The sequence below is a fragment of the Poecile atricapillus genome, chromosome 7 (assembly GCF_030490865.1).
Source record: "Poecile atricapillus isolate bPoeAtr1 chromosome 7, bPoeAtr1.hap1, whole genome shotgun sequence".
Lineage (NCBI taxonomy): Eukaryota > Metazoa > Chordata > Aves > Passeriformes > Paridae > Poecile > Poecile atricapillus.
Window position 1 is genome coordinate 9,927,253 of NC_081255.1, and position 26,502 is coordinate 9,953,754.

At 51.2% G+C, this 26,502-nt stretch overlaps 1 protein-coding gene across 7 annotated transcripts in view; it reads left to right on the forward strand.

The window, feature by feature from the left end:
• PACS2 (phosphofurin acidic cluster sorting protein 2) overlaps window positions 1-24,042 on the forward strand; it is a 74,527-nt gene extending 50,485 nt beyond the window's left edge. For all 7 annotated transcript variants that reach the window (XM_058842598.1, XM_058842600.1, XM_058842601.1 and 4 more), the window contains exons 17-24: window positions 1,423-1,533; window positions 3,437-3,545; window positions 9,852-9,894; window positions 13,185-13,227; window positions 14,345-14,480; window positions 16,070-16,296; window positions 18,317-18,430; window positions 19,353-24,042. In XM_058842598.1, the coding sequence (XP_058698581.1) occupies window positions 1,423-1,533; window positions 3,437-3,545; window positions 9,852-9,894; window positions 13,185-13,227; window positions 14,345-14,480; window positions 16,070-16,296; window positions 18,317-18,430; window positions 19,353-19,471 (902 nt within the window). In that variant the 3' untranslated portion in view covers window positions 19,472-24,042. The remainder of the gene's footprint in view (window positions 1-1,422; window positions 1,534-3,436; window positions 3,546-9,851; window positions 9,895-13,184; window positions 13,228-14,344; window positions 14,481-16,069; window positions 16,297-18,316; window positions 18,431-19,352) is intronic.
• Window positions 24,043-26,502: the final 2,460 nt, after the last annotated feature.

Sequence of the window (26,502 nt, forward strand, 5' to 3'; positions counted from 1 at the left end):
CTGTTCATTGCTTGTTTCCATGTGCAGTGTGTTTTCCCAGCATGTGGGAAAACTTCTCCAGTATGTGCTGTGTGCACTGCTTAAAACCCCACTGCAGGAGAAATGACCCATTATCTTTTCTTTTTTCATTCATAATTGAATTGATTATGAATTCAAGATTCATAATCTTGAATATACTAGATTATTCAAGTATAATCGAATGACACTGAGGCAGCCCTGCTTTCACCTCTCTCTGAAGTCTGGAAATCAGTTTGGAGGTTTGGAGGACTGAGACAGTGGGTTTATTGTTTGGGTTTTATTTTTTCCACCAGAGATTTCCTGGACCATGGTGAGTACAGTTAAGCAACTGGGGTTGTCTTGAAGGAATTTGTCAGGTCTCCAGTTAGCAGCTGGTGACTCAGCTGTTGCAGCCTCTGGAAGTGTGGCTTGATGAGCAAATCTGATGTGCAGGAAGGATGAAAATAATGTGATTAAGAGGAGCTCTGAGGCTGCCTCATGGCTGACTGTAAGTGTACAGGACTGGTGCTGAGCAGGACTGCCAGGTCCTGGGGAGGCTGATCCTGGCACACACCTTTTCTCCTGTGTTCCAAGACTGCAGGGGCTGGTGTCTGTTTTGGGGACACAGGCAGCATAAAATGAAGGTGGCAACTTTTTGTCACCTGGGCAGAGTTTGCCACTTGAACACCTTCCCTGTCCTGCTCAGTGTAAGTATGAAGTGGGATCTCCATGCAGGGCTGGAGGCTGGGCACACAAAGCTTCTGCAAGGAGGCCTTTCCTTGCTCCTGGAGGAGCTGAGCCAGAGTAAGCTGGGACCTGCTGCCCAGTATTCACTGGTACTGTAATCCTGGGGCTCTGTGCTCTGTCTCTAACTGCAGAGTATTTATTGAGCTCATAGCCCTTCTCCACAGATTAAACAAGCCTCTCTGGGTCGTTTCCCCTGCCTAGGGGAATTTGCCTCTTGTCAGTGTTGCAAAACAGCCGTGGGGTGCAAATGGTGTTTGGAGAAAGGGGTCTGGCCCCTCCTGGCAGAGATGCAGCCTGTGCAGGAAGGGCTGCTTGGGAAAGCTGCTCGAAAAACTGAGAGGCTGACACAGAGAGCTGTAGAGCCTTTGTGCCTTCCAAATCATTCCTTTCCTCAGCAGTTTCCCAGTCCTGTTTGATTTGGCCTTTTAAAATTTAATTTGTTAGGGGGAAAGTGTCAAGTGAAAGATATTGATGTGTTAAGGCAGTCTGTGCTGGCAAGTCTGTTTGCATGCTCTTGTAGAGATAAGCTGGACTAAATGACTTGGTTATAATTGAGGAAGTTTATTTCTGAGGTGTCTAGTGTGGTTTTGATTCTAAAGTTTAATTCCTTACAGGTCAAACCCACGCTTGTGTTCAGTGCTGGAGAGCACAGCTGTCATGTTTTCCTTCCTTTCTTAGGCTCTCATCCAGTGGCCAAGTATCTGGGGTCTGTAGATTATAGATACAACAACTTCTTCCAAGATCTAGCCTGGAGAGATCTGTTCAACAAACTTGAAGCACAGACCACTGGTAAGACTCTGTGTCTGTCTGGCCGGTGTGGGATGAAAAGCTTGAATGAGTAATTTTAGCAAAGGTCAAGTAAATACAAGAGGAAGCAGACAAGTGTTTTTGTTCCTCTTTTCTCCTCACTCCAACACATTCCCATTTCAGATGCTGACCTTTCTGAGTCTCGCACATGGTGGTTTGCAAACAGTTATTGGCTCCCAGAGGCACTAACTAGCTGCCTCTGAGTCATGCTGTTCTTACCTAGCTCTCAGCTCTGTTCTTTGTTGTTGAGGTCTCGCTACTAAGTTCAGTACATTGATTTCCTTCAGGAACTGTGCAGCCTAAAACGTTTGGAAAACTGGAAGCTCTGGGAAAATTAACTGTTAGTTGTGTGTGAGAAAGATCCTGCCAGCAGACTTGGAAACATGCTCATTAAAGAAGAATTTTGTTCTTCACCAGTGTGGTAGCAAGTGGGAGCTGCCCTAGGCCAGACCAACAAGTTCCTGTTCTGATCTGAGTTTGTTCTAGGACATATTAAAGCCTTACTTCATGATAATGTACTAAATTGTTTAAAATATGAATGCTTACAGTTTCTTCCTCCATTTCTTCGAGAATGGAAAGAAACAGGAGAAAGGAGGATTTGCACCATTCAGGGCTACATGAAGGCTTGAGACTGGACACTGCTGTGGGCAGCATTGCCCGTACAGAAATTTCATTAGAAGGAAAAAGCTTTGGAGATTTGGAAAAAAGATTTGCAGCACCATGAGCGTGGGGAGGTTGCAATGTTGGAATTGCAAAGTTGCAGAGACTCCCAGGATGCTGCTGGAAGTCCTCTAGCCATGAGGGGAAGAGAGAGACCTCTTAATGGGTAATTGTTCAGAGCTGTTTCCAGCAGATGGCTGGACAAGGCCTGGGGCAGCCTGTTCTGGAGGGGAAGTCAGCCCTGTTTGGAGCAGGAGGTTGGACTAGAAATCTCCTAGTGAACTCTCCAACTCTATACTTTCTCTTAATCCTGAGTTCATGGAAGAACTGGTGTGTGGAACTGGTTTCCTTTAGTTGCTTGCTGCACTTTGAAAATGCAGGAAAATGTCAATACAGACTTGATTTTTGTGTCTGAATTAGGAATACTTCATTACCTATAGAGATCCAGAAGGAGCCACGGCCATTCCTTAGTTGGTTACGTGTTGGATGCTATGAGGAAGATTCCACCTCGTTTTTGTGAAGTGCAGACTTTGTGCATTCTGCATTTTTGTCTGTGTGGTGGCAACTGCACAGGAGCTCTGCGATGGCACAAGAAGACCTGGCAGAGAATCACAAGTCTTACCAGTTCACTGTTCAAATACAAAAAGTCTGGGTTAAAATTCCCATTTTAGAGTATGGAAGTGCCCACTGAAGGTCACTTGTGTTCCTGTGATCTCACAGTTGAGGCTCTTTGGTTGAAACCAAAGAAATATGGAAGGCATTTAGGAAATGTCTTTGTGTCAACTTGAATGAATCACAATCTCACAAATACACGTGATCTTTGTGTTCTTCCTACCCTTGTGTGTCCCTCAGTCAACTCTGATGAGTTCATTAGAAACTCAGGTAGCTCAGTGCTGGTGTGAGCAGAGCAGCTCACCTGGGAGAGATGGCCAGGCACTTTCTTCAGCAGATACCTGCAGCCAAGGCGTGAAAAACTCTAAAGCTGACTTCAGGCAGGTACAAAGAAAGGGGTCATTTGTTTTTTAGATAAACAAATCTAAAAGACCCCGGATTCAGTCAGAAATGTTGAGTTCAGATTCAGCTTTACTGTGCTCTGGGGTAGGCAGAGCTTCTTGTGCAAGGTGCAGCCCAAATGCAGCTGGCTGGGCACCACCAGCAGGTGGAGGGCAGTGCTGGCAGTGCTCTGAGCAGTCACTTGAATGCTTTTCCCTCTGTTCTCCTGCAGTTTCGGAAGCGCCCGACGTCGTGTCCCGGATAACGCAGTACATAGCAGGGGCAAACTGTGCTCACCAGCTGCCCATTGCTGAAGCCATGCTGACCTACAAGCAGAAGAGGTATGATCCCCCATCCTGCTGCCTCCCAGGACGAGCAGCTGCTTGAAAGAAAAGTGCTTTTCTCGTGTCGTGCCGGCAGTCTGAACACCAAAAGGCAAAGCCTTGGGAGCCTCAGGGTAGCCTGCACCCAGTGGTGTGTCCCACTCAGTGAACCTACAGCAGTGGGGTTGCTTTAGGTGCAGTGATTCTTGATTTTGAAGATGTAAGAGGTTTGGGGAAGTGTGGGCTAAGCAGGATGGGGAATGGGTGGATTTTATGTGCTTAGGTTCCAGAGTCTCTCACCACAGCAGCTTTAGGTGTTTGAGACTGGACCTTGGCGTTCTCCCACAAAGCATCTTCCATGAGACCTGACCTTTTTTCACACTGATGTTTAGGGAGCTAAACCCCTTTCTTTTTGGAGTGTAAATAGCAGAGCTTCTTGCAGGAGACAAAATCCTTGTTGATTGGCAGTTGCAAACTACCAGGACTCCTGCTGAGGAGGGCTGACATTCACCAGATTTCATTTCAACTTTCCTTAAGGAATAAGCAGGCTGTAGGAGGGAGGATTGGGGCCTGAAAACAAGATTCAGGACTATGTAGGGCCTCCTGTGGCCATGGTCCAGGAAGAAGAGTAAGTGCCACTGAAGGGTAGAGAAGCACTGTTATCAAGGGACAGAGGAGAATAATAGATTTAAACTCAGCTTATGTGAGTTTTCTCAGGGGCTTGCAACTCCCTACGAGACATGGATGTTGTTAATTTTTAATTACTTCTATTTGATTTTTCATTTTTGGTCCATTAACATCCCTTATTGGTGTCTCCTTTGCCTAAGAACTGGGGGAAGATAAAAATGCGGGTAGTGTCACTTTTTCCCCTTCTTTTTTGGGAATTCTCATTGTATATTGCTTCTCCATTCCTGTGTCTGCTCTCCCATTACTGTGCAGAAATGATTCAGTGGAATTTCACCCATTCTACGTGTTTTTCCTGTATTTCCAGACTGACTAGTCAAGTAGAAGAGAGACTAGTCTAGTCTCTTCATGTATTTGTGGACTTCCATAAAGTTAACATGATAATAAGGATGACATTTAAAGAGCTACAGAGCGCTTGAAGCTCTTGCCTTCAGTTGTGCATTTTGTTTTTGGTGTGAAGGCTTCCCTTTGTTAGCAGCAGGGAGCTCAGACACCCCCGTGCAGTGTGAACCCCTCCTGAGGCTGCCTGGTTCTTTCTCTGCACCCTGCAGGTGCTGGCTTCTGCACTGCTTTCCTCTGCCTCCTCTTCATTTTTGTCATTAGCACACGATTAAAGGCTTTGAGTTTCTAATGTGTCCAGAAGGTCAGTTCAGCATTTTGGTGGAAAACAGCTGAAATGTATTTGAGGAAGCCCTGCCCTTATCCCTCCCAGCAGTGTGTGGGACTGCTTTACCAAGCTGGTGTGATCCATTTGGGTTTGACACCCTTTGGACTCTTCATGCCTGAAGCTGCTCACAGTTTTAATTTAGGAGGTTATTGGGAGGAGAGATTGCTGAAACTCATGGTCAAACTCTGGCATAGCCTGCAATCTCTCAGTGTTTCTGTGTGTCTGCCTTAAAATAACTTGTGCTTTCAGGTCAGTATCCCATGAGCAAAGGAGAGTGAGTCAGAGGAACAGGCTCTCCAGTGGAGCATGGGCAGCTGTCTCCTGTGTGCCTTCCTTTAGGAATGGGGGTCATTGGCAGCAACTTAGGGAGGGTATTGTTAAAAACAACACAGAAATTGTGTCTCCATTAGCACTGTCTAGATGAATGTATCAATTTGTTGTAAGTATAATAACACATTTATCTTTTTCTTTGGTTGCTTCCTGAAAAGGAAAAAGAGCTTTCATTTTGATTTTGCCATAAGGTATCAGTTCCTTTTAGGTTCCCTCTCCCAGCTCCTCTCTTTTCCTGGTGAACTGGTGATTTGTGCCTTGTTTAACAGCTCCTGCGGGTCTGGGATGCACAGTTTGTGCTCTAGGTTGAATTCTGCTCGCTGCTTTGAAACTGTGGCATCTGCTGGCAGAATGCATTGTTGAAAGTGACTGCTGTGCCTTTGGACCACACATTTGGGTTCCCAGGATGTAGATTGAGTGGGAATGAAGGAGTTGTTGAGAGAGCAGCTTAGAGCAGTACAATGTGGAGAAGGTGGGGTTTTTTCCTTGCCTTCTCCCTTAGCCATCAGAAGGATCAGGATGGACAAAAGGCTTTTCAGTCCCTGTGGGTTGGAACTGGAGTGCTGTAGGTGGCACTCAGTGGCTCTGGGTGGGGATCAGCTGTGCAGTGCCTGAGTGCAGGCCAGCAAAAATCTCCCTGTAATCAAAAATTTGAGGACTAAACTCTACTGGCAGAGCATCCCAAACATATGGGACTTCTCTGAACTTCAGAAAGAGAAGGCAGTTGTGTGCTAGCAGTGGAGCTGTGCTCTCTGAGCTGTCTCCAAAACCCCCATGCTCTGCAGGGTCCCCTGCTTTGAATCATATGATCATTGGGCATTTTTTATTTTGCACTCAGCACACAAAGTTACTGCAGCTCCCTCCCCCTCGAGGCCAGGGGTGAATGGCTTTTCTCCAAGGCCAGCTTTCAAGGCAGTGGTCCAGTTAGAAACAAGCAGCACTACCTACAAATTCACTGTAAGAGAAATCTCCCAGAAACCTGGCATTTGCTCTGTTAAACAAGCCCTAGTGGTCCAAGGAAAGCCAAGCCAGCCTTTAGGATGTAGCTGTATGTGATGAGCTGCTTTATAACTCTCTTGCCAGCTGTCCCTACCCTGACTGACCCCGCTCTCTCCCCGTGCCCTTGTTCTGTTTGTCATGGCAAAGGTTGGCGCATGTACTGCCTGTGATGGACTGCAATGGTGCCAGAGCTTTGTCCCGGCCTTACGGAGCATCTGCTGACCTCACCTGGAAGCAGGGGGGCTGCTATGAGGAAAGGGGGTCACGAAGGAAATGCAGTGCCATTGCAGCTCCTCTGAGTTACACTGGGTGACTGAGCCTGTCCATGAGCTCTGGGAGAAGTCCTGGTTGCTGAATTCTGAAGGAACGGTGCAATCCAGGCAAAACCTGGGGAGCTGAGATTTGGGGACGGGCTGGGCCTCTCACTAGGAGGGGCATGTCACTGGTGTCACTCTGCATCGCTTTCCTGAAAGAAGCCCTGTGGTATTTGAGGTCTGAGATTCAGCACTCACTCATTCCCAGAGCAGCTGGGCTGCCGGTCAGTTCTGGGCTGGTGTCACCCACTGTAATTCAATGCCCAGCACAGCTCATGCCATGTGGCTTCTGGATAGCCCTTGCATGAATCTGGGGAGCAGCCTGGCTGTTGGAAATGGAAGCATTGGATCACTGCCTGCCTGGTGGTGTGGTTACCAAAAGCTTCTGAGGGCACTTCCCAGCTCTCGCTCCCGGCTCCCTCGGGTTGGAGGGCTCCTGGGCAGTAGGAAGCTCGGATTACACCGATCCTGCCCTGCAGGACACTGGCTGGGCAGAGTGCAGGTCACTGCTCCGAGTGCTTCTCCTCAAACACACCCTGCAGCAGCTGCTGGACATGGATATGGCTGGTGAAGAGGGGCCAGTCCTTCCTCTGGCTCAGTAGAGCTTGTGTGATCCAACCGGTTACTGCAGGAAACTCCTTGGGCAGCTGCTGGAAATGCAACAGGAGGGCAGCAGAGCAGAGTCAAGGCTCAAGAAATGACAGATGTCCTGTTGGCTACGTTCAGCCTGCCACAGGAATGTGGAGAGTGCTGGAAAGGAGGTTTCTGGAAGGCTGAGAGGACTCATCTGATGTGCCATGAGGACCTGGTGTTGCTTTGTCCATTATTTGGTTTGACCCTGCTGGAAGCAGGACAGCGTTAGCCAGCTCCAGCTGGAGTTGCCCAGTGGGCAGGATAGATTTCATATCACAGATGAGTGAAGAGATGGTGGTGCTGGTGCCTGGCCTGAAATGGCCCAGAGTCCTGCTGTCCCTCAGTGATAAAAGTCCTCTCTTTTCTGTTGCCTCCTTCAGGACTTGACTGGAATACAGGCAGTGCCTGGTCTCAGGGTTAGAGGGCTGACACATCAATAACTGCTAAAAATCGCAAACTTGGGCCAGGTCTGGCTTTAAATTACAGCTGAGGTACCAGGACCTTCAGAAGCCCTGTGGGTAAAAAAAAAAGCTTGGACACGTGGGCTTAACCCTCTGCAGCCTGGGGATCTGTGCAGCTGAGGTAATGAGGGGAAACTGCCTTTCCTGAGATGGGAGGTATTTTAGTTGCAGGGCTGTGGTAGGAAGAGGAATCAAAGTGGCTCTTATCAAGGTGAAAGAATTCTGAATTAATGTTTTGGGATCTTGAGGTCCTGAAGAACAGCAATTGGGAAGAGCACAAAGGAGGAAATGAAGAACAAGCACGGTCATCTCATCTTTTCTTCCATCTGCATGAAGAGCAGCTGTTTTGATAAGCTGCATTTCCAGAGACACGTGTGGTAAGACCAGAGTTCCCAAGAGGATATGTGACAGGACTAGGCTGGCTGAGCTGAAATCCAGCTGGATTGCTTCAGGAACAGCCTGTGTGTCATGGTGAGCCGTGATAAATGATGACTGAAGCAAATGATGTATTTCAGAATTGCCCCTGAGCTCTCTGCAGTGGGAATCAGAGCTCTCAGGGGGAAGGAGAACGAGTTTTCTGCTGGAACTGGGCATGGTTTGTTTCTTCAGAGCTTGGAGCAAAGCCACCCTGTAGCTGAGAGATGATTGGGTGGCTGTTGTGCTTCCCTCACTTGGGGAGTTGGACTCACTTTCTGCTGGCCTCCAAGCCCATGGAGCTGAAAGAAAGAGAAGAGAGCTGAGCCTCTCCCAACAGCTCTGTGCTTTTCTTGTTTCTCTGTGCAAACCTGGAGCTGGAAATGTCGTGTTTGTAGGAAATGTGTTTGCTGGGTACCTGCAGTTGTGTTTGCAAAGATGGGACCTTTCTGCCTTCCAAATCAGGGACTTGGTCACTTTGTCCTGTGCTGTAGGAGAACAGCGAGGGTGCAGTGCCCGAGGGTGTGAGGTAGGAAGGGAGCAAAGGCCATGGCTTTGCCTGAAGGATGGGTAAGCAGAGCTGAGCCAAAGCGAGAGGCTGTTTGCAAAATCATGTTCTGCTTTGGACCACGAGGGAGCTCTGGCTGAGTCATGTTCACTGCAGTTTTATCTCATTCTTTCCTTGGGGCTTAGAGGAAAGCGTGCAACCTCTGCTGATGGCACAGGTTAACAACCTTTGTGCATTTGGTGCGTTTCTGATCCGTGCTGGAAACAGCACAGAAATACCTGAGTATTTATGCTACTCCCAGCTAAATTCTGGATGAAAACAATGCTGGATGTTTTTTTCTGAGCACTGGGGGATGCACAGGAAGAGAAACATGAGAGGTCTCAGTGTTTGTCTGCTTCCTACCTGTTTCCTGTGCTCAGTCACTGAGAAATGTGTGTCTTGCCTGTGCTGACCTGTAGTTCCTCCAAACTATGTGGATGTGCTCCTGTGCTCTTCTCCTCACCCTGTGGCTCCATCTCTGATCTCTGTTGCCGCTGAAGGGAGCAATGGCTCTGCAGGCCCTTCTGGCCTGCCTTCCTCCTTGCTCATCTCTTCCTCCTCTTGTCTTTGCTGAGTCTCCCCATAATTCCCGCTAGGATTGACAGCGGCCTTCACTGCTGGCCTTCCTGCACCCTCCGCTTTCTGGGGCTCAGAGCAAGAGGAACCTTCCCAAGGCGTGTGCCGCTGTCCCCAGCCATTCTGGGACACGAGCTGTGCCTTTTGCTCGGCCGTGTGTGCCCCAGCTCGGGGCCGTGGCCATGGAGGCCGCCGCAGCAGGGAGGGAGCGTGAGGGCGAGCGTGAGGGCGCGTCCTCGCCGCTGCCTCGCCAGTAACCGCGTGTCACGGCTTGTAACCCGCGGCAGGGCCTCTGCTCTGGGGATGTGCAGGCCGTGGCACACGGCTCCGAGGGGGGACGCCTGGAGCGCCTCGGGCTCTAGTAAGTAACAGCCAGCGCTCTGTGTTGTTGTGGCACAGATCCGTTCCCTCGCAGGGGGAGGCCCGCGTGTCTGTGGGGACTGCCATGCCATCCAAGCATGTTTCTCTGTGGAGCCTGAGGGAGGGAGGAAGAGCCTTTTCCCCCCGCCCAGAGACGTAGGCTGCGTGCTCGGCCCAGCCCGTGCGGGCTCCTGGTGCTGCCGGGGGCCCTGAGAGGAGCGTTGGACTGGCGCTTGCATCCTGTCCGTCCCCGCTGCATGCTGGAATGCAACCTATGGAGTGAGTATGGTGCCCGGGCTGGAGGCAAGCTGCTAACAACTCTCTTCTCTTTGCCTTTAGCCCCGACGAAGAATCCTCGCAGAAGTTCATTCCCTTTGTCGGGGTGAGTGTTGCGTGGTTATGCTGTCTCAAGCAAGCTAGAATGTGTTCTCAGGTGTTAACCCAAAGACAGCAGGTTCCTGGAGTAGAGCAGAGGCCATTGGGTGCTCTAAGGCAGATTATCAGCATGACAATCTGATGGTTGGATGCAGCTGCCTGATATGTAAGCAAACCTCTAAGACACTTGAACAAGCTACAGGGTGAATTGTACTTCCCAGACAGGAATGGGATGTGTCCCTGGAAGCCTGATCATAGGGATGCTGTGCCTAGCATTGCCCTGGTTGATTGTTTTGGCCAAATTTGCTATTTCAGTGCCAGTCCTCTCTGCATGCTTGTCGCTGATGGTCTCCCATCCTCTTAGTGTCCCATTTATTCCTGGGAAGTAGTGAGTACATCCTGGCAGGGATTTATACCTCTGTTATGTATTTGGGATAGTCCCTCGTTTTTCCTCCTGTCCTTAAGTGTTCCCATCTGAGGTGCCAAGAGTCTGGACACAGGGCCACGTTTGTTTTTCTCAGAGTATTTTGTGCACTCCGTGCTCTTTGCCTTTTCTAGCTTCCCTCCCCTTATTTGATCATGCTCTTCAATTCATTAAGTTTTAGGTGTAAAGTCATTGACCTGAAGCCACAAGAAATCCCTTGGCTGCTCTTCAGCTCTTGGATGTCCTCTTCCTGGTTTCTGCTGCTGTCTTGCATGCTGGCCTTGCTGTGCCTGCTCTGTGTGACGCTGACACATCCCCTCTGAGGGACTCTGAGCTCCTCTGAAATCCCAAGGCATTTAAAGAGCTTAGTCTCTCTTGCCCTCAGGCTGACCCTGCTTTCACTCCGGTGTCTCCTCATAGCAAGAGATATGTATACTCTCTCTGCAGTATTCCTGAAATGACAATCCACTTTTTGTTTGTTGAAGGAGAGATGCCTTCAGCAAAAGCCGAGAGACACATCTACCCAATTTGTTCCCTGCTGATGAGCTTTGCTGGGAACTTGTATCTCCTGTGAACTGCAATTTCTGCTGATGGACTGTTCTTACAAAACAGCTGTTTCACCTTTCCCGGTAACATGAAAAGCCTAGAGGACTTGGAACATCCCAGACTGTTGTTGGGCCCTGCAAGCTTTTTTTCAGGACTGATTTAGTCCTGTATTTTGTTGTCCTGACATTAGCACTGCTTTTTCAGTCTGGATTTGATTATCTGAAAGTGGTGGAATTGCTTTGTTGTCTACATAACATTGCCAGCCCCCCAAAGCCTTGCCTTGAAAGCACAGACTGACTTCCAGTGTCACTGGTGATGAAAGTCAAGTCAGTGCTGCTTGCTCCTGATTCTGAAGCATTCCTGGCACAGTAACACCCTGTGAAACGCATCTGAAGAGAATGAAAGGCCAATTGCAGGTGTCTCACAAAGTCTGAGGCTGGACATGAGCACTGAGGCTCTTTCCCTCAGCTGCAGCCTGCTCAGAGTTGTTGGACAAGGAAGAGAGGGAGGCGCTGACGTCTGGATTTGCAGCTCCTGATGGTGGCTGCCCTCTTGGCTTTTGGGGTGCAAAACCTGGTGTCCTGCAGTCTCTGACCCAGAAATGGGCAGGGCAGTGCCATGCAGCTCAGCTGGGCTCCAAGTGGTGGGAGTGGAGCCTTACAAGGGGCCAGACAGGCACAAAAGCCAGGAGTTAACAGGATGTGCCTCTTTCCTGGAGGGAAAGGGGGCTGGTGCTGCAACCTTCCTGGATGGAGGCCTGTTGGAACTGCAGTGTTCTCATTCACCTCCCCAAGTGGAGGGAAGGGAAAGTGTTTAACCTTGTGCTCCTCCCATGTGGCTGAACTTGAGCATCTTCAGTCAGCCAACAAGGAGGGACAGGCCAGAAGAGATTTCCTGCCTGGCTTGCAGATCAAGGTGGCTGCAGGCAGTTTTCTGTGTTGCTTGTCCCTCCCCTCACTCTGCTCCTCTTGTTCCCAGCCAGTGGCAGTCTGTGAAGCATCCTCTTGGTGTCTAACACACAGAGCACCAATTGCTGCTGCGCTCCAGAGCCTGTTTTGTTGCCCTTTGGGTGGAGACTGGCCAAATTGAGCTGCAGCTTCCTTCTCCCAAGGCAGTGAGCCCTCAGGGAGCCTGTGTACACACTGCTGAATTTGTGATGGCTTTTTCAAGACTGGATCTAAATGAGAATCCACCAGAGAGCCTGACAACTCTCCAAGATCTACTGTTGAGCACACCTCTCCCTGCCCTCCAAACTCTGCAAAGCATTTTGCTTCTAATAATCAACTCCTTTTTCTCTTTTTTTGGATCCCATGCTAGGGAAATGCGCTCCCTAGAGATGTGGTCCAGACATGGTGGTGTCTGAACTTAATGACCTTCTATTTTCAAACCACACAGCCTGTGTGACATCATTTCTCATTCTAAAGCAGGTTTTATTGACCTGAGCTCCCTTTGCAGCTCCTTCCCATTTGTCAGCATTTGTTTAGGGCAGACATTAGCCCCGGATGCAAGGTCCTTAAGGGCTTTAAAAAGGCTCTCTCCTCTGCAGTGTTAAGAGTGATGATCCCTGGGTACCATAGCAGATTATCACTGCAGAAGGTCTCTGCTATCATATCAACAAGGGCCAGTTTATCTTTCCAGGCATAATGTGTTCTTGGGAGTTTGTTTGCAGCATGTTCTGTTCCACAAGTTATTGCCAGTGACATTTTTCATTAATCTTAATGTGCCAGCTGGTGATTGGCCACACACATTTGTGCCCTTATTTCAGTGTCAGCTGGATCGTTCTGACCTGTCCATGTGGTGGTTTGCCCCGTCTCTTCCAGGGGCTTCGGTAGGGGCTTCATCTTCTTTGTTGGACACTTCCCTTGTTTAGAGAATAGATAACTCTGATCAGAAACTGTACTTTGTTACTCCTGCGGTTTCCTGACAAACCCCAGCCATGCTGCACCCTGGAAGTGGATGCTCCTGAGCAATGGAAGCAGCGTGTCTGTAATTTATCAGGTGCATCAAAGCAGTGCTGAAGGGATATTTCTGACCCTTTCTCCTCCCTGGAGTTGCCACAGCTTGGAGCTGATGGGCTGGGCAGGTCTGTAGCAGCTCTGCAGGGTCTGTGCTGTCCTTTGTGTGGGTCAGGAAAGGGCTGTGAGCTGGCACCGCTTGGCTGGGCATCACCAGCACCTGCCTGGCTCTTGGAGGGCTCCTTAACTACTCTGACTGCAGGGACAGTGCCAAGGAGAGTGCAGAGAGGAGCTTAATGCTGGGGTTTGGGTTCCTGAAGTTCAGGGGGCTCTTGTTTATCTGATAGAGCTCTTCTGTTTTGCCCCCTTTAGGTGGTGAAAGTTGGAATAGTGGAACAATCTTCTGCAACATCGGGTAAGGAACATCTTGTGTGTGCTTTCTGTGTCCTGACTTCCCAGACTTGTCCATTGCTGCTGCCTTGGAGCACTGTGAGGTGGAATTGGATTTTATTAGCTCCCAGAGGTTTGTCTGCAGAAAGGGAGCCCTCTCTCTTGGGAGAGGCCCTTTCTTCTTGTTACTTCATGTGGAGCTTCAGGCCAGGTGAAATTCCTACATCCAGGGAAGCTCCACTCTCACTTTTGTGCAAACACTGTTTTTCTAATATTGTCAGTGGGGTGGGTTCACTGTTGTTTGAGGTTCCTGCTTCAGCCTGAAGAGGCAGTTCCTCAGAAGTTCATGCCTGTCTCCCTACAGCGGGCTCAACTGCTCAATGAAATTTATATCAGTGCCTGGGAACTTCAGGGGGGGGCAAAATTTTAAGCGCATTTATTTTTTACTGGGGGAGTGCAAAGCTGATATACTTTGGATATCAGGATACTGTCTGCTTATATACACTGACATGGGGTGGTGCTAATTTGTCAGTGTGAACTTACTGTTTTTTCCCTCCTTCATATGCACAGGAATATTGCTTTCCTTGTGTTGGGATTGTTTCTTGTGTTGCTTCACTGGCAAACCCAGACTCCTGTGTGGGTTGCACACAAGTTTGTGCATGGAGGGGGCCCTTCTGTGGGTCACAGTGCTCCCACCATCCTAAAGGGCCAGCATGGAGGGGATGAAAGCTTGGTTGTGGAGGGTGGAGGCAGATGGAATGGGGAGATCCCCGTGGTCGCCCAGAGGCACTGCATTCCAGGAGTGGTGCTGCCCTGCAGTGGTTGCAGGGGGAGATTCCCTGTAGGAGATGAATGGGCTGGGCTGGGCTGTGGCTGTGCAGGAGCCTCAAAATCAGCTGGGAGCAAACCCTGGGAGAGCAGATGCTGAATGAGGAACCCCAAGGAGTGTCACTGTCTGTGCCTGCCTTGTACCAGACATACAAGGTCCCTCAGAAGTGTGGAGCTGATGGGCCAGCTGACCTCTGGATTGAATCTGAGCAAAACCTGTGCAGCAGGAGCATGAACAAGAAGATTGAGCTTTATCCCAGTGTTCTGTGCTGTGAGACAAACCCAGACAAACAGTTTGACTTCCTTTTTTTAAGGTGACTCTGATGACGCAGCTCCCTCAAGCTCGGTTGTCCTTTCTTCCACCCCGCCTTCCGTGTCTCCTGCTGTGAAAGAAGCCTCCCCCACACCCCCTTCCTCACCATCTGTTACAGGCAGCTTCTCCTCCCCAAGGTAAACCATGTTTTGTCTCCTTTCAGCTCCGTTGGCTGGCTTCTCTGGCATACACGTGGCAGAGAACTCCTCCAGAGGAAAACCTGTAGCTCTTCCTTCATCCCTTGCAAACATTTGGAGTTGTCACCTTTCCCTTCACCTCTTTTGCCTCTGGAGTGACTGTGTCCTTTCTGGGGCTGACAAGGAGCTGGGGAGGGCAGGGGGGGATTCTGCACTTGGGAGGAAGGCTGCATGTCTCAAGGGCAGGATTCTCTTGGGAAGATATGTATTCAAAAAAATGTCTGACTCTTGGTACACGTGGGTGCCAGGCTGATCCCTCATGGTTCTTATGTCTGTTATGGCCAAGTGAGTGGAAGGCCAGAGGGACTTTTGAAGGAGCTGATGACTTTCTCTGTGAGGGTAGTGCTGGCAGTTGTAAGGTGGAGCTGCAGCTCCCATTTTGTGTGTGTGCCTGAAAGCAAATCTGAACAGCAAGGGGACTGCACCTACAGGTAATACTAAGCCCTGGTTTAGCTTAAATCGTTGGGGGTGAAGGCAGGAAAGAGAATGATTTGCTGAGAGGACTGTAAGGATGGGACATCCTTGTTTTACCTTGAGTTTCTTATTAGGCAGGTGGTGCAGAGGGATGCATATTTCAGTCAAGATCACAGATTTATCTTCCTTAACAACTGCCATTTCTCAAACTGGGGACACAGACTGGTAGATAAATTTAGGTTTTTGTCTAGTACTTGTGTATTATTCAACACTGATTGTCACTGTGTAGGAAGAAGATTAGGCTGTCACTTGTAGGTCTGCTGAATGATGAAGCCCTGCTCCCCTCAGGGTTAGCAGTGAGAGGCAGGGGCAGGAAGGGGCTGGAGCTTCCCAGGCTGCTCATCTTACCTTTGCTGGCTCAAGAAAGGGCTGGCAGCATGTTTTGGTGATGCACAGTTGCTACCACGTGATGCACGGGAGTTTTCAACAGCAGAGCATATCCTGAAATCTGCTGCTGTTTAGCAAGTGTCACAGGGCTGGCAGAACATGCTTTTTCCAGCAGTGGAATTCCCCAGCAAGTGGCAAGGCTTGGGGGTAGGCAATTGCAAAAAGCAAGTCAGGGAGATGGGAGCTGAGTGCCTGATGTTCAGGGACCTGCCAAGTTTTCGTTCACCCCAGCTGAGTTGGTTTTGGCAGTGCTGTGCCTGGATAGAGTCACTCATCGGTGCTCAGGAGGCAGCAGCAGGTGCTTACAGCCTCTTTCCCCCACTCACAGATGAAATAATCTGGGCCACCTCAGGAGCTGCCTTTGCTGCTGTGTCACAGAGCTCAGCATCATCTGAGGGAAGCGCTTGTGCGCTCCCTTTCCCACTGCTCACCCTTGGGACTGCAGCAGGTCAGCTTGTCTGCTCACTGAGGTCCTGTGCAATGGGACCCCAGCTTCATCTCCCAGGGGTGAGTTCTTGGCCTTCTCTGATTGCTGAGTCTCACTCTGAAATGTCACTGCCTGATTCCCCAAAGAGCCAGCTGTTTGTGCTCTGGCCGGGAATGGCAGCCTCTCTGACAAAACCCTGCCGGGAGGCACGCAGAAATTACCACCTCCTCTTGTTTCCCAGCCAGGGCCTCGGTGCTGAGCTGATGGGCCTGCAGGTGGATTACTGGATTGCAGCTCCACCCGTGGACAGGAAGAGAGACCCGGAGAAGAAGGACCCCTCCACTACCAAAAACACACTGAAATGCACTTTCCGGTCCCTCCAGGTCAGCAGGCTGCCTGCCAGCGGCGAGATCGCCACCACGCCAACCATGTCCATGACTGTCGTGACAAAAGAAAAGAACAAAAAAGGTAAGGTCTCCTTCTGTCCCTGTCCTGCTGCTCCAGAGCTGCCTGACTTTCAGGGCTGGATTACAGCACCTCAGCCCTATTTTTATCCCCCAAATCCTAATCGGTTGATGAGAAGTGACTGTGTAAAGCCATAGGGTTTGAAAGGGTGGTTCCCCTGTGTGAGGTAAAGATGTGGGGTGTGTTCACCCTGATGGCTGAGCAGCTAAGATGGGATAGCCCAAAAGAACAAGGGACAGAGCAAGGTCATGCAGAAGGCCATGCCTGGACAGATTCCCTGTGTTCCTTGGGAGCCTGCTGGTGCTGTTTTGGGATATGGGATTAGACAAGAGGCAGCTTGTGCCCCAACCACCAGTGAGGATAGATGAGCCCCTCCTTTCTGGCAGTGTGCTGGAAACTTGGGATAGCTGCACTTTCTGGGATGGTATCCCCATCCTATATGAGCCTTTAGCTCAAAAGAGCCACAGAGAATAAAAAAGGCATGTAAGGGAAAACAAAAGCTCAGCAAGTATCCCAGATCCCCGTGAGGTGACAAAACAGGAATAGCTCCTGAACTGGAGTCTGGGGCCTCCCACTCTCCTCCTGCACCCACCCGCACACAAGAGCCAGTGGGGTGATTCAGAACCTGGAGCAAATCCTGGGAGGAGCAGCTGAGGGAACTGGGGGTGTTCAGCCCAAAGAGGAGGCTCAGGGTGTCCTTATCACTCTCTACCACTACCTGAGACTGGAGAAGGTGGGAGTCAGTCTCCCAGGTAATGAGGGATGGGGCATGAGGAAGTAGCCTCAAGGTTTTCCACGGAGATTTAGATTAACTGTTAGGAAAAAATTTCTTCACCAGAAGGGTTGTGAAACCATAAAACAGGCTGCCCAGGGCAGTGGCAAAGCCACCATCCCTACATGCTTGGAGGTATTTAAAGGATGTATAGATGTGGCACTTAGGGATGGTTTAGTGCCAGTTGGCAGTGTTAGATTAGCAGTTCAATTCAATGACCCTGGAGATGTTTTCCAACCTCGGCAGTTCCATGATTTTATAATTCTTATGCTTTTGTACAGAATGCTTTGTGGGTCAGAAAGAAGTAGAAGATAAATACTCTCCTGCTCTTAAACTCGTGGCTTTATTTTTTCAAAACAAACTAACAAAATGACATTTTGAATGTTGTCAGAGATTTTGTATTTGCTCCCGGCCTCGGTAATGTGAAAAGTAGTTTAGAAATTGAGAACAGCTCCGCAACAAATCATTTTCAAGGAAGCAGCAAGGCAGTTCTGCATTTACATTTTGGCTGCCAGTAGCTGTCCTTCACACCATCCTCTGCCTGTTGCTCCTGGTGGGCTCTGAGAGAAGGCTGGAAGAGCCTCCTGGGCTGCAGGACACGGGTGCAGGACCCTGCAGCCAGGCCAGCACAGCTGTGGCCCTGCTGCTACAGGAGCTGCCTCCCCTGGTGACACCCTTTGTAAGTGTCATGCTGCTGGGAGAGGCAGTCCTGAGACACTCCAAACTTCCCTGAGGGTGGCCCAGCCTGCAGCAGAGGTGCTCAACACTACCAGCTCTTGTGAAACCATTTGTACATCTTTGCTCATGCATTTGGACAGCTCTTGAGGAACTGGACCCTTTTTTAGTTCTCTTTATGCCTTTCCTACCCACCAGCTGCCCCCATTTTGTAATCCCTGCTGTTCTCTCTGTGCAGCCCAGGCTGCGTTGGGCCACAGGCAGTGCAGCAGGCCTGGCACTGCAGATGCAGATGTTTTCCCTGGATGATGTCCCAACAGAGCAGGAGTTACCTGAAGGTGCCCTTTGGGGTCAGGTTTATGAACTGGGAAGGCTTCACATAGAGACATTTAGGGTTAAGGTGTTCATTTGCATCAGTGATGGTGCTCAGCACCAACAGACTCCTGCCAAAAAGGAAGGATCTGAGGAGTAAGAATTTTCAGACATGAATGTTTAAATGCAAAAGCTCAAACAAGAATCAGTGCAGCTCCTGTGAGTGGCATAGATTCACCTTGTGCTGGTTTGCTTTTCTTCCAGTGATGTTTTTGCCCAAGAAAACAAAGGACAAGGAGGTTGAGTCTAAGAGCCAGTGTATTGAAGGAATCAGCAGGTTGATTTGCACAGCAAAACATCAGCAGAACATGCTGCGTGGTGAGTGCAGTGCTTGCATCCCTTTGGGTGCTGGGGCAAGGCTCAGGTGCTGTGATTGTCCTCCAGGCAAAGGGCTGAGCTGGTGTCCTGCCCTGTGCCCTGGAGACAGCGTGATGGGGATGTTCCTGGGGGGTGGGCTTGGAGCAGAGCATGGTCTGGGATGGGGGAACATCCTCCTTTTGCTAGCTCTGAGTCAATTCTCTGGATGAGGACAAGGGTTGGACAGGGCTCCTTTCCCCTCTCTGTCACCCCCTGTTTCTCTTGCACCTCTGGCTGGTGGAAGGTGGTGATATTGTGGCTGCTCCTCTGGGCAGGACACTGGCAGGACACGCTCATGCCACAGCAGGAGCCATAGATGCATCTTGTAGACAGACCTGGAGTGTCTGTCAGTGGAGCTGGGCACCCAGTGGCAAAAACACCCTTGCAGCCTGTTCAGTTAGTAATCCCCAACGGAGGGACCTGCTTGGGCCACCTCCTTAAGGCTGGCCCGGTCCCTGTGAGACTGGCAGGCAGCAGGGGTGCTCACAGGACATGTCACCTCTTGGGGTGGCATGGATGTCCTGGTGAGAGTGCCACTGAGGAGACACTGGTGTCCATCTCTGCAAGAGTGCATTTACCCAAAAAAGAAAATGAAGTGTGCTTAGGAAAGCCGAGAAGCCGGATCAGGTGGCGCTGAAATCAGCAGTGTGGGGAGCTCTGGTGTCAGTGAGCGATGCTGGAACAACAATCCGAGCTGTTCTCCCTAAACCTGGTGTGCTCCTGAGCCTTTCTCCCCCTGTGTGCAGCTGGGTGGGGCAGAGCAGCTGAGTGTGGCCAGGCCTCCCTCTGCTGACTGCAGGGGCGCTTCTGGCAGAGCTGCCTCGGGCTGGCCACTTCCCCTCAGCATTTTCTGACTCTCCTCTCTTTTTACCCTCGCCTGCAGTCCTGATCGATGGGGTGGAGTGGAACGACGTCAAGTTCTTTCAGCTGGCAGCACAGTGGTCCTCTCACGTCAAGCACTTTCCCATCTGCATATTTGGACACTCCAAATCTAACTTCTAGCTGTGCTCGGCGCAGGGACCTTCTGCCCATCCCGAGGACTGCACACCAGGAGCCAGGAACTGCGTGCCAACTCTGACTTGCGTCGCTCTGCCCTCTCCTGCAGAATTAATTACAGATGTGCTTGGATTACTTTTGAATTACTTTTTTCTATTAACTCTTAAGTTTACTACAAAGGAAGGAAACCCCTTTAAGCAAAGGCAAAAAAAAAAAAAAAAAAGCAAAAACAAAAACAAAACAACAAACCAGTCTTAAATATGGATGTGCTGACAACGTGAAGTCGTGGGGGAGTTGGCAGGAGCAGGCAACCTGCCCAAGAACACCTACCACTTACGAGCAGATAGCTGAGTAACTGCACTGCTTATTAACCTGAGACCTCATTGGTGTGAGTGGGCTGGGGGAGCCGTGGATCAGCTCGAACACATTTTGCAGAAGATCACGCGTGTTCCGGTGCGTTTGGCCCCCACTCTGTATTTCTAGGAGAAAAGGATGGCCAGTCTTTCTTCCTGCTACCAAAGGACGAGAGATCAGCGAGTCTGGAGGGAGTTCAGCTGTCTGGAGTGGAAAACAAGCCACTTGCAGAGTTAGGGAGGTCTGGAGAGGAGATCCCCTTCGGAGCACGGAGCCTGCCACGGGGACAGGCAGTGTTCGTGCTGAAGCGATGCCTGAGGAAGGCTGGGCAGGAGCAGGAATTAGGGAAACACTGAGTGTAAGGAAACTCCCGTGTCCCAGGTCTTTGACAATGACCAAAATGAGCAAGTCTCTGTGTTCCCCAGCTGGCTGTGCTGCTGAGGGGCACCACGTCAGTGGGGTCGCTGCTATTTACATACTCACACCGATTATTTACCTGTCAATAAAACCTCGTCCAGCCTCGAAAGGGAAAGGATTTTTTTTAACAGCTGCAGATTTTTTTTAATGCTTTCTAAAAAAATAAAAATAAAATAAAAACAAAAAATAACAGGAAAGATATTAATTTGCCAAAAAACACCCCACAAACCCAGGAAGATGAGCCGTTGTCTGTGGAGTGATGCATCACTGTAGTGGCTGGACTGGGAGCCAGGCAGGCACTCTGTGTGTCCTGCTGCCTTCCTGCCCCTGTGTCACACTGCACACCTGAGGTGCTGGGTGGGATAAAGGGAGCAGGGTGTTGCTGCCATCTGGAAGAACAGACATCTCTGGCATTTCAGGGTAAGGGACTGAAACTTCTGATGGGCCCTTTTGGGTCCCCCCCTTGCGGGCAGGCCAGGCTCTGTGAGCATTTCCAGAAGGCACTTTCTGAGGGCAGTGATGCTTTTGAACTTTTTTTTTTTCCTTTTTTCCTTTTTTTCTTTTTTTTTTTTTTAATTTGTTATTTTTTTAACCTGATCCCTTACCCTTGGATTTTTCAAGGCTTGGGGAACCCGCTCTGCGCTGCACGGCAGGTCCTGCTCTGCGTGGGGACCAGCGGGTTCTGTTGGGCAGGTGCTGGTGGTGTGCTCTGCTAGCAGGGAGGTTCTGAGGTGAGAGCTGCATCTCGTGCCTGTCACAGCTTGGGCTGCTCCACCAGCTGCTGTCATGAAACCCTTTCCCAGCACAAGGGCAGCCTCCATGGGTCTGGCTATTCCCAGGACTGTCCCCAGCCTGGTGGCACGCTGCTGGCCAGGACACACTGTCTAGCTGCCATACTTCGTTCTTCCTGCCTGCCATGTGCTGGCCCCTGGCTGTGGCAGAAGCTGGCTGTAGTGGGGATGTTGTCGTGTCCCTCACTGACGTTTTTGGGTGACCTGAGCTGCTGCTCTGGGGCTGTAGAGCGTTGCCTAGCAGCGGCAGCGTGGGAGAGGGTGTGTAAGCACATCACATCTTTATCGAGGCTGTTGCATCAAAGAAAAAGCTTTGTAAAGGAGATTAGTCAGTGTGTGACTTCTCCCTGGGATCTCACACTGCTGTGACAAGGGTGATTGGGCTGGGTTCCAGCTGTGAGCAGCCTGGGCAGCTCTGGTGGTGCTGCTGCAGAGGTGGGGTGGACTGACCGACTGCAATAACTTTGTTTACTGGGGGGTGAGGGGAGAACCATCACTGTGCTCCTCTTTGTATTTCAACCTACTGTAAAGAAAAACCTGGTAGCTAGGACAGGGTTTCCAGAGTCCTGCCTATCAAATGTGTGTTGCCCTGCTGTACTCTGTGCGTGTGTGTGCGTGTGTACGTGTGAGAGAAACACTTCTGCTTGTTGCATTTCATGTTGGTTTGTGTTTTGTTCTAACTTTGTACAAGCGAATTCGTCGGGAGACTCTCTGTACACCTGAGGGCTTGATTTCTCCCCTGTGGAAAGCTGATGTTGCTCTGAAATGCGTCTTCCGTGCAAGAAAACATCCTGACTTCTCAGCCTTGTTATCCCAGAGGGAGTCCAGCAGCGGCAGGCTGGGCCTGCCTGTGGGCAGCTGTGTGCCCAGGGGTGGCTGAGGTGTTTCCTGCTCCTGGAGGCAAGGGCTGGCATGCAAATTTGGTGGCACAGCTCCGATCAGGTCGTTGTGCCGCTGTTGTTTCTCTTGTGGAGCCACTTTGTGCGGCTGTTTCTTTCCCTGTCTGCGGTAGAAACAGGTTGCTGTCTCTAAGAAAAACAAGTGTCAAAGCACGTGGCTCAGACTGTTTTAAAGAAGGAGTGTTAGACCTGGTCCCATGAATGAGTGACTGATCTCAGGCCCCCCAACTTCCCCAACAGTTTCTGGGGGGACCTTGCCAGGAGTGAGCCCCACTGAGGGAGCAAGGAAGAGTTTCTGGGGCAGCATTGGGCCCGTGCCTGAGGAGCTGTGCCAGCCTGTGGGGCTGGGTGGTCATGGCCACGTCAGAGAGTGCAGAAGGATGGCTCAGGGCACAGACAGCACTGCTCTGTGTTCAGCTCTGGAGAGTTTGGACAGGGAAGGTACATCTCAGATGAAGAAATTCAGGGGAGTTATCTCCCCTGTAAGCTGGGCTTGCTTTGGAGCTCTGTGGTCTGACAGCAAAGGCAGGGCTGGGGTGGGCAGCACCTGAGTAGATCTCTGGCCAAGAGGTGCTTTGAAGGTGGTGTCCCTGGTGTGTCCCTTTGTGTCCCAGAGCTCACCCCAGCCCTCTCAGGGCCAGTCTCTCCCTCTGGCCTGTGGCTTCTCAGAGCGACGGTTTCTTTTCCAGCTGCGGTGGGCAAGGCCCGGCCTGGCGCGGGGTGAGCTCTGGGGAGCGGGCTGGCTCCGCGCTGAGCTGCACCACGCTGACCCAGTTAGCAGCTCCAGAGAGCAGATGAAAGGTGGAAGGCTTTTGTGGCATCGTGTTGCACCTTGAGTGCTTCCTGCTCCTCTGGCTTGAGTTTCCTGGAGACAAAGGCTGGGCCTCAGCCCTGCCAGCGCTCAGCTAGGGCTGGCTCTGCCGTGGCACTGGTGGTGTCAGGGACATCTCGTGTGGCTGTTTGAGCTCAGTGCTGCAGTTCCCATCCGGTTCAGTTGTCACTGTTTACGTGGCAGTGGTAACTGCAGAGTCCTCCTGAATTACACATGAGTTTGGGGAGAATCGTGGTCTCTTTGGCTGTGTTTTGCTGCTTTAATTAGAACACGAGATAAAGCTTGTGGCTTTTTCCTGCAGAGAGGGCAGGGGTAGGTGGCTGGGAGATTCCTGGGGCTGAGGAGATGTTCCTGTTTGCTTTCCATCATCACACTCAGCCAGGAGCCACACTGCCCTGTGCTTAACCTGTGATTGCAACAAAGGCCCCATCGTGTTTCTCACCAGCAGCATGTGCTGGTGGGAGCACTGGAGAACCAGGGCAGAGGATGCTGTGCCTGGAATCTCCAAGGTTGAGAGGGAAATCAAGAGGCAGCAGAGCCAGTGGTCTTTTCCTGCTGCTTGGTGTGCTAAGGGATTGGGAAACTGGGATTTGAACAGTCCTGCCATGCTTGGGGCCCTGGAGCTTTCCTGAAGTTAGGTTGGATGCAGTGTCTGTCCCCTTCATCTGGGAGTTCTTGATCTCAGCAGGCATTTGAGTAGTGGCATTTTAATGTGACACTCCCTCTGGGCTTAACCTGGCAGGAGAAGGCCAGAAATGAGCAGCAGCATCTCCTGGAAGTTTCCTGGAGTCTCCTCGATGGTGTTCTCATGGGAGATGTTCCTGGCAGGGCTGGCTCCTGCAGGAAGGATCGCTCTGGTGCTTTGGGACAGACTGGGGCAGAAGGGGATGTGCCTATTTGTAAAGCAGCAGGTTGCTGGTTTCCTTCAGGAAGAGCACTGCTCTGGGGCCACATCCAGCCAGCTGCTGCTTGGAGTCTTGGCTGGAGGGTGGCTGGAGCATCGCCTGCGCGGCTGCGGACGTGCCCCGGCCGTGGGGAAGCGCCTGAACCCTGGGGCTGCGTGCCACCCGCCTTGTCCGGACCGCGGCGCGTGGGGGACGTTACCGCTTTGTAGAATCCCGAGCTGTCCATCTGTTTCATTGTTGTATTGTTTGGGTTCTAGGGTTGTTTTTTATGAAGACAGATTAAATGTAAATAGCCTTTTTTTTGGAACAAACCGCAACGTGCTCGACCTCGTCAACTATTTTATGGTACTAATGCAACACTAATAAAACTGGACATGAAAGCACACACACGTCCCCTGAGTCGTCTCTCAGCAGGGGCTGCTCTGCCATGCCTGGGGCAGTTGTTTGTGGGAGGAAACGGCAGCGTGGCTTTCTGCTTGGGGGGTTCTCTTGTGTTATTTATCCAGCTGCCACTTCCAGGGCAGAGCTGGTGCACTGGCACGTCCTTCCTCAGCACCGAGCCCTCCTGTAGTTTTTGCAGCCCTGCTGTTCTCCTGGCTGCCTCCTTTCCCAGAAGGATCTGCTCACCTCCTGCTGCTCTCCTGGATATGACAGCCCTCTCCAGCACTCAGTCCTCACCTCTGCACAGCAAGAAAGGACCAGGCTGGTGCCTGTGTCGATCTAGGGGCTGTGTGGGATGGACACCGTAGTGTTGGGGGACCAAGGGGGACATTTCAGGGGGGAAGACTGAAGCTGTGTGTGCTCCTGGGAAGACTGGGGGACAGGGATGTGTGGGATTCCAAGCACCTGGCCTTGGTGCTGGGGAGTCAGAAGGTAGAGAGATGAAGGAGGAGAGCTAAGCTGTTGTTTTGAGGGAGGAAAGTGAAGAAATTTTGAGAAATGGGCCCATTAGGATTCAGGATGTTGGAGGCAGGAATGGGAATGCTTGTGCTGTCCTGACCCAAGGGTGAGGGGTGACAGGTGGAGCAGAGAGCTGGGGTGAAGGGAGCCCCTCAGCACAGGCCAGGCTGCTCTCAAAGGACACAGGTCTCAGTGGATATCTCAGATGCTCTGCATGGCCCAGCCAGGTCCAAGCCCTTTGCTGGAAGAGGGGACACACAACCCACATATGATGGCACAGAGCAGGCATTGGATCATTCCAGGCAGGAGAAATGGGGGTAGCCCAGGAGGGGGCAAACTGGAGTGCAGGAACAGCACCTAAAGCCATGGAGAGGGTCTGGCTGGTGCTGAAATGGTGGGGGGAACCATGGGAGAGCTGAGGGAGACAAACACGTGAAGGCTGTGTGCTGGCTGTGTATTTTCTGCACAGGTTCAGCTGTAAACTTGCACTGATGGCCTGGCTGTATGAAAGGGGCACAGCCTGAGCATCACCTCTCAGAGCCCATGGAGGAATTTGTCTCAGCACATGAACGAAGGTGTGAGTGGAGGGGACTGGCGTGGTGGGAAGGCTCCTGTGCTGCTGGGGGAAGCAGAGGACCAGCCCCACATCAGCAGGGAGAGCAGCAAGCCACGTGCCCTTGGCACACTCTCCTGTTGCCTGGAAGAGAGGAGAAGGAAATGAGGGCTGGGTGGAGCAAGAATGACTTTGGGTCAGAGTGTACCAGGTTGTGTGCAATGGGCCTGGAGAGCCTCCCTCATCCACATGCACTGGAGAGGAATTTCTGCCAGGCAGCCTAGGACTGGCATCTTTCTTTTGCAGGTCTGGGCCTTTCTCAGACCTTGTGCACCCTCACTGCCACGGGAGAGGTGCCAAACACAAGAGATGCCCCTCCAGGATGCACCAAAAGCCCTCTGGGAGTCTGGGTTTGCACGGTGGGAGTCGGTGGCACCCACGGGAGTGGGGTTTGATGGTGGGAGATGGGGCATTGCAACAGCTGAGTCTGGCAGCTCCAGCTCACCCCCTTCCCTCTGCACAACACCCTGGCCCTGACCACAGCTGGTGCTTAACCTGGAAGAGGAACAGCAGGGAAGACCCGACACGTTTCTGTTGCTATCGTTTAAAACACGATTTAGCATCTGGAAATAGCGGTCAACACCATGTGAGCGTCTGCCTCTCCGTGTGCAACTACCAAGTGCACTGGGATGCGATTTGTAAATATTTGTTCTGGATAATTTTTCTGTGTCCTACTGGATTATTTTCAGCTCGGCAGAGCGGTTGCAGCAGCAGCCTGGGGAGGGCCAGGCCTCGTGTCCTGCGGTGTGGCTCGGGAAGGAGGAAAAGCTGCTCCCCAGCGCACTGACCTTTTTTGGCTGACCGATTTTCACCCCCAGAAGTGTTTTCCTCACTCAGCCGTGCTCCTCACACTTACTGGGAACATAAAAGCAGAGCCCTGTGCCCTCCTGAGGTCTGAGTGTGTCAGAGATTTGGTGTTACAGGGTTGTTTTCCTGACACACAAAGCAAATTTTAACGAGGGCCCTGTTCTTTCTGAAAAATAGATGTCTTTTGGCAGATGTCAATGTTTTGGGCGGTCCTGTGTTTTTTGGGGTGCTTTTTGGCATCAGCCAGTTCCTGTAGGAGAGGAAGTGACAGTGGCCACGTGCAAGTTTTGCAGAGTGAGCTGGAGCTGACAGCTCTTGGACAACTGTGCAAGCACAGCAGGGCTGCTGAGGAGACACCTGGACAGGAGCTGTGCGGGGCTGAAGAAGGGCTGTACCTGTGTGGTGCAGCCCTGGTGTGCCCAGGACCAGTGACACCCGCAGGCCAGAGGGCGAGGGAGAGCTAAAGCCATCATTTCACCTCTCAGGTGGACACCCGAGGAGGGGGGAAAGGCCCAGTGT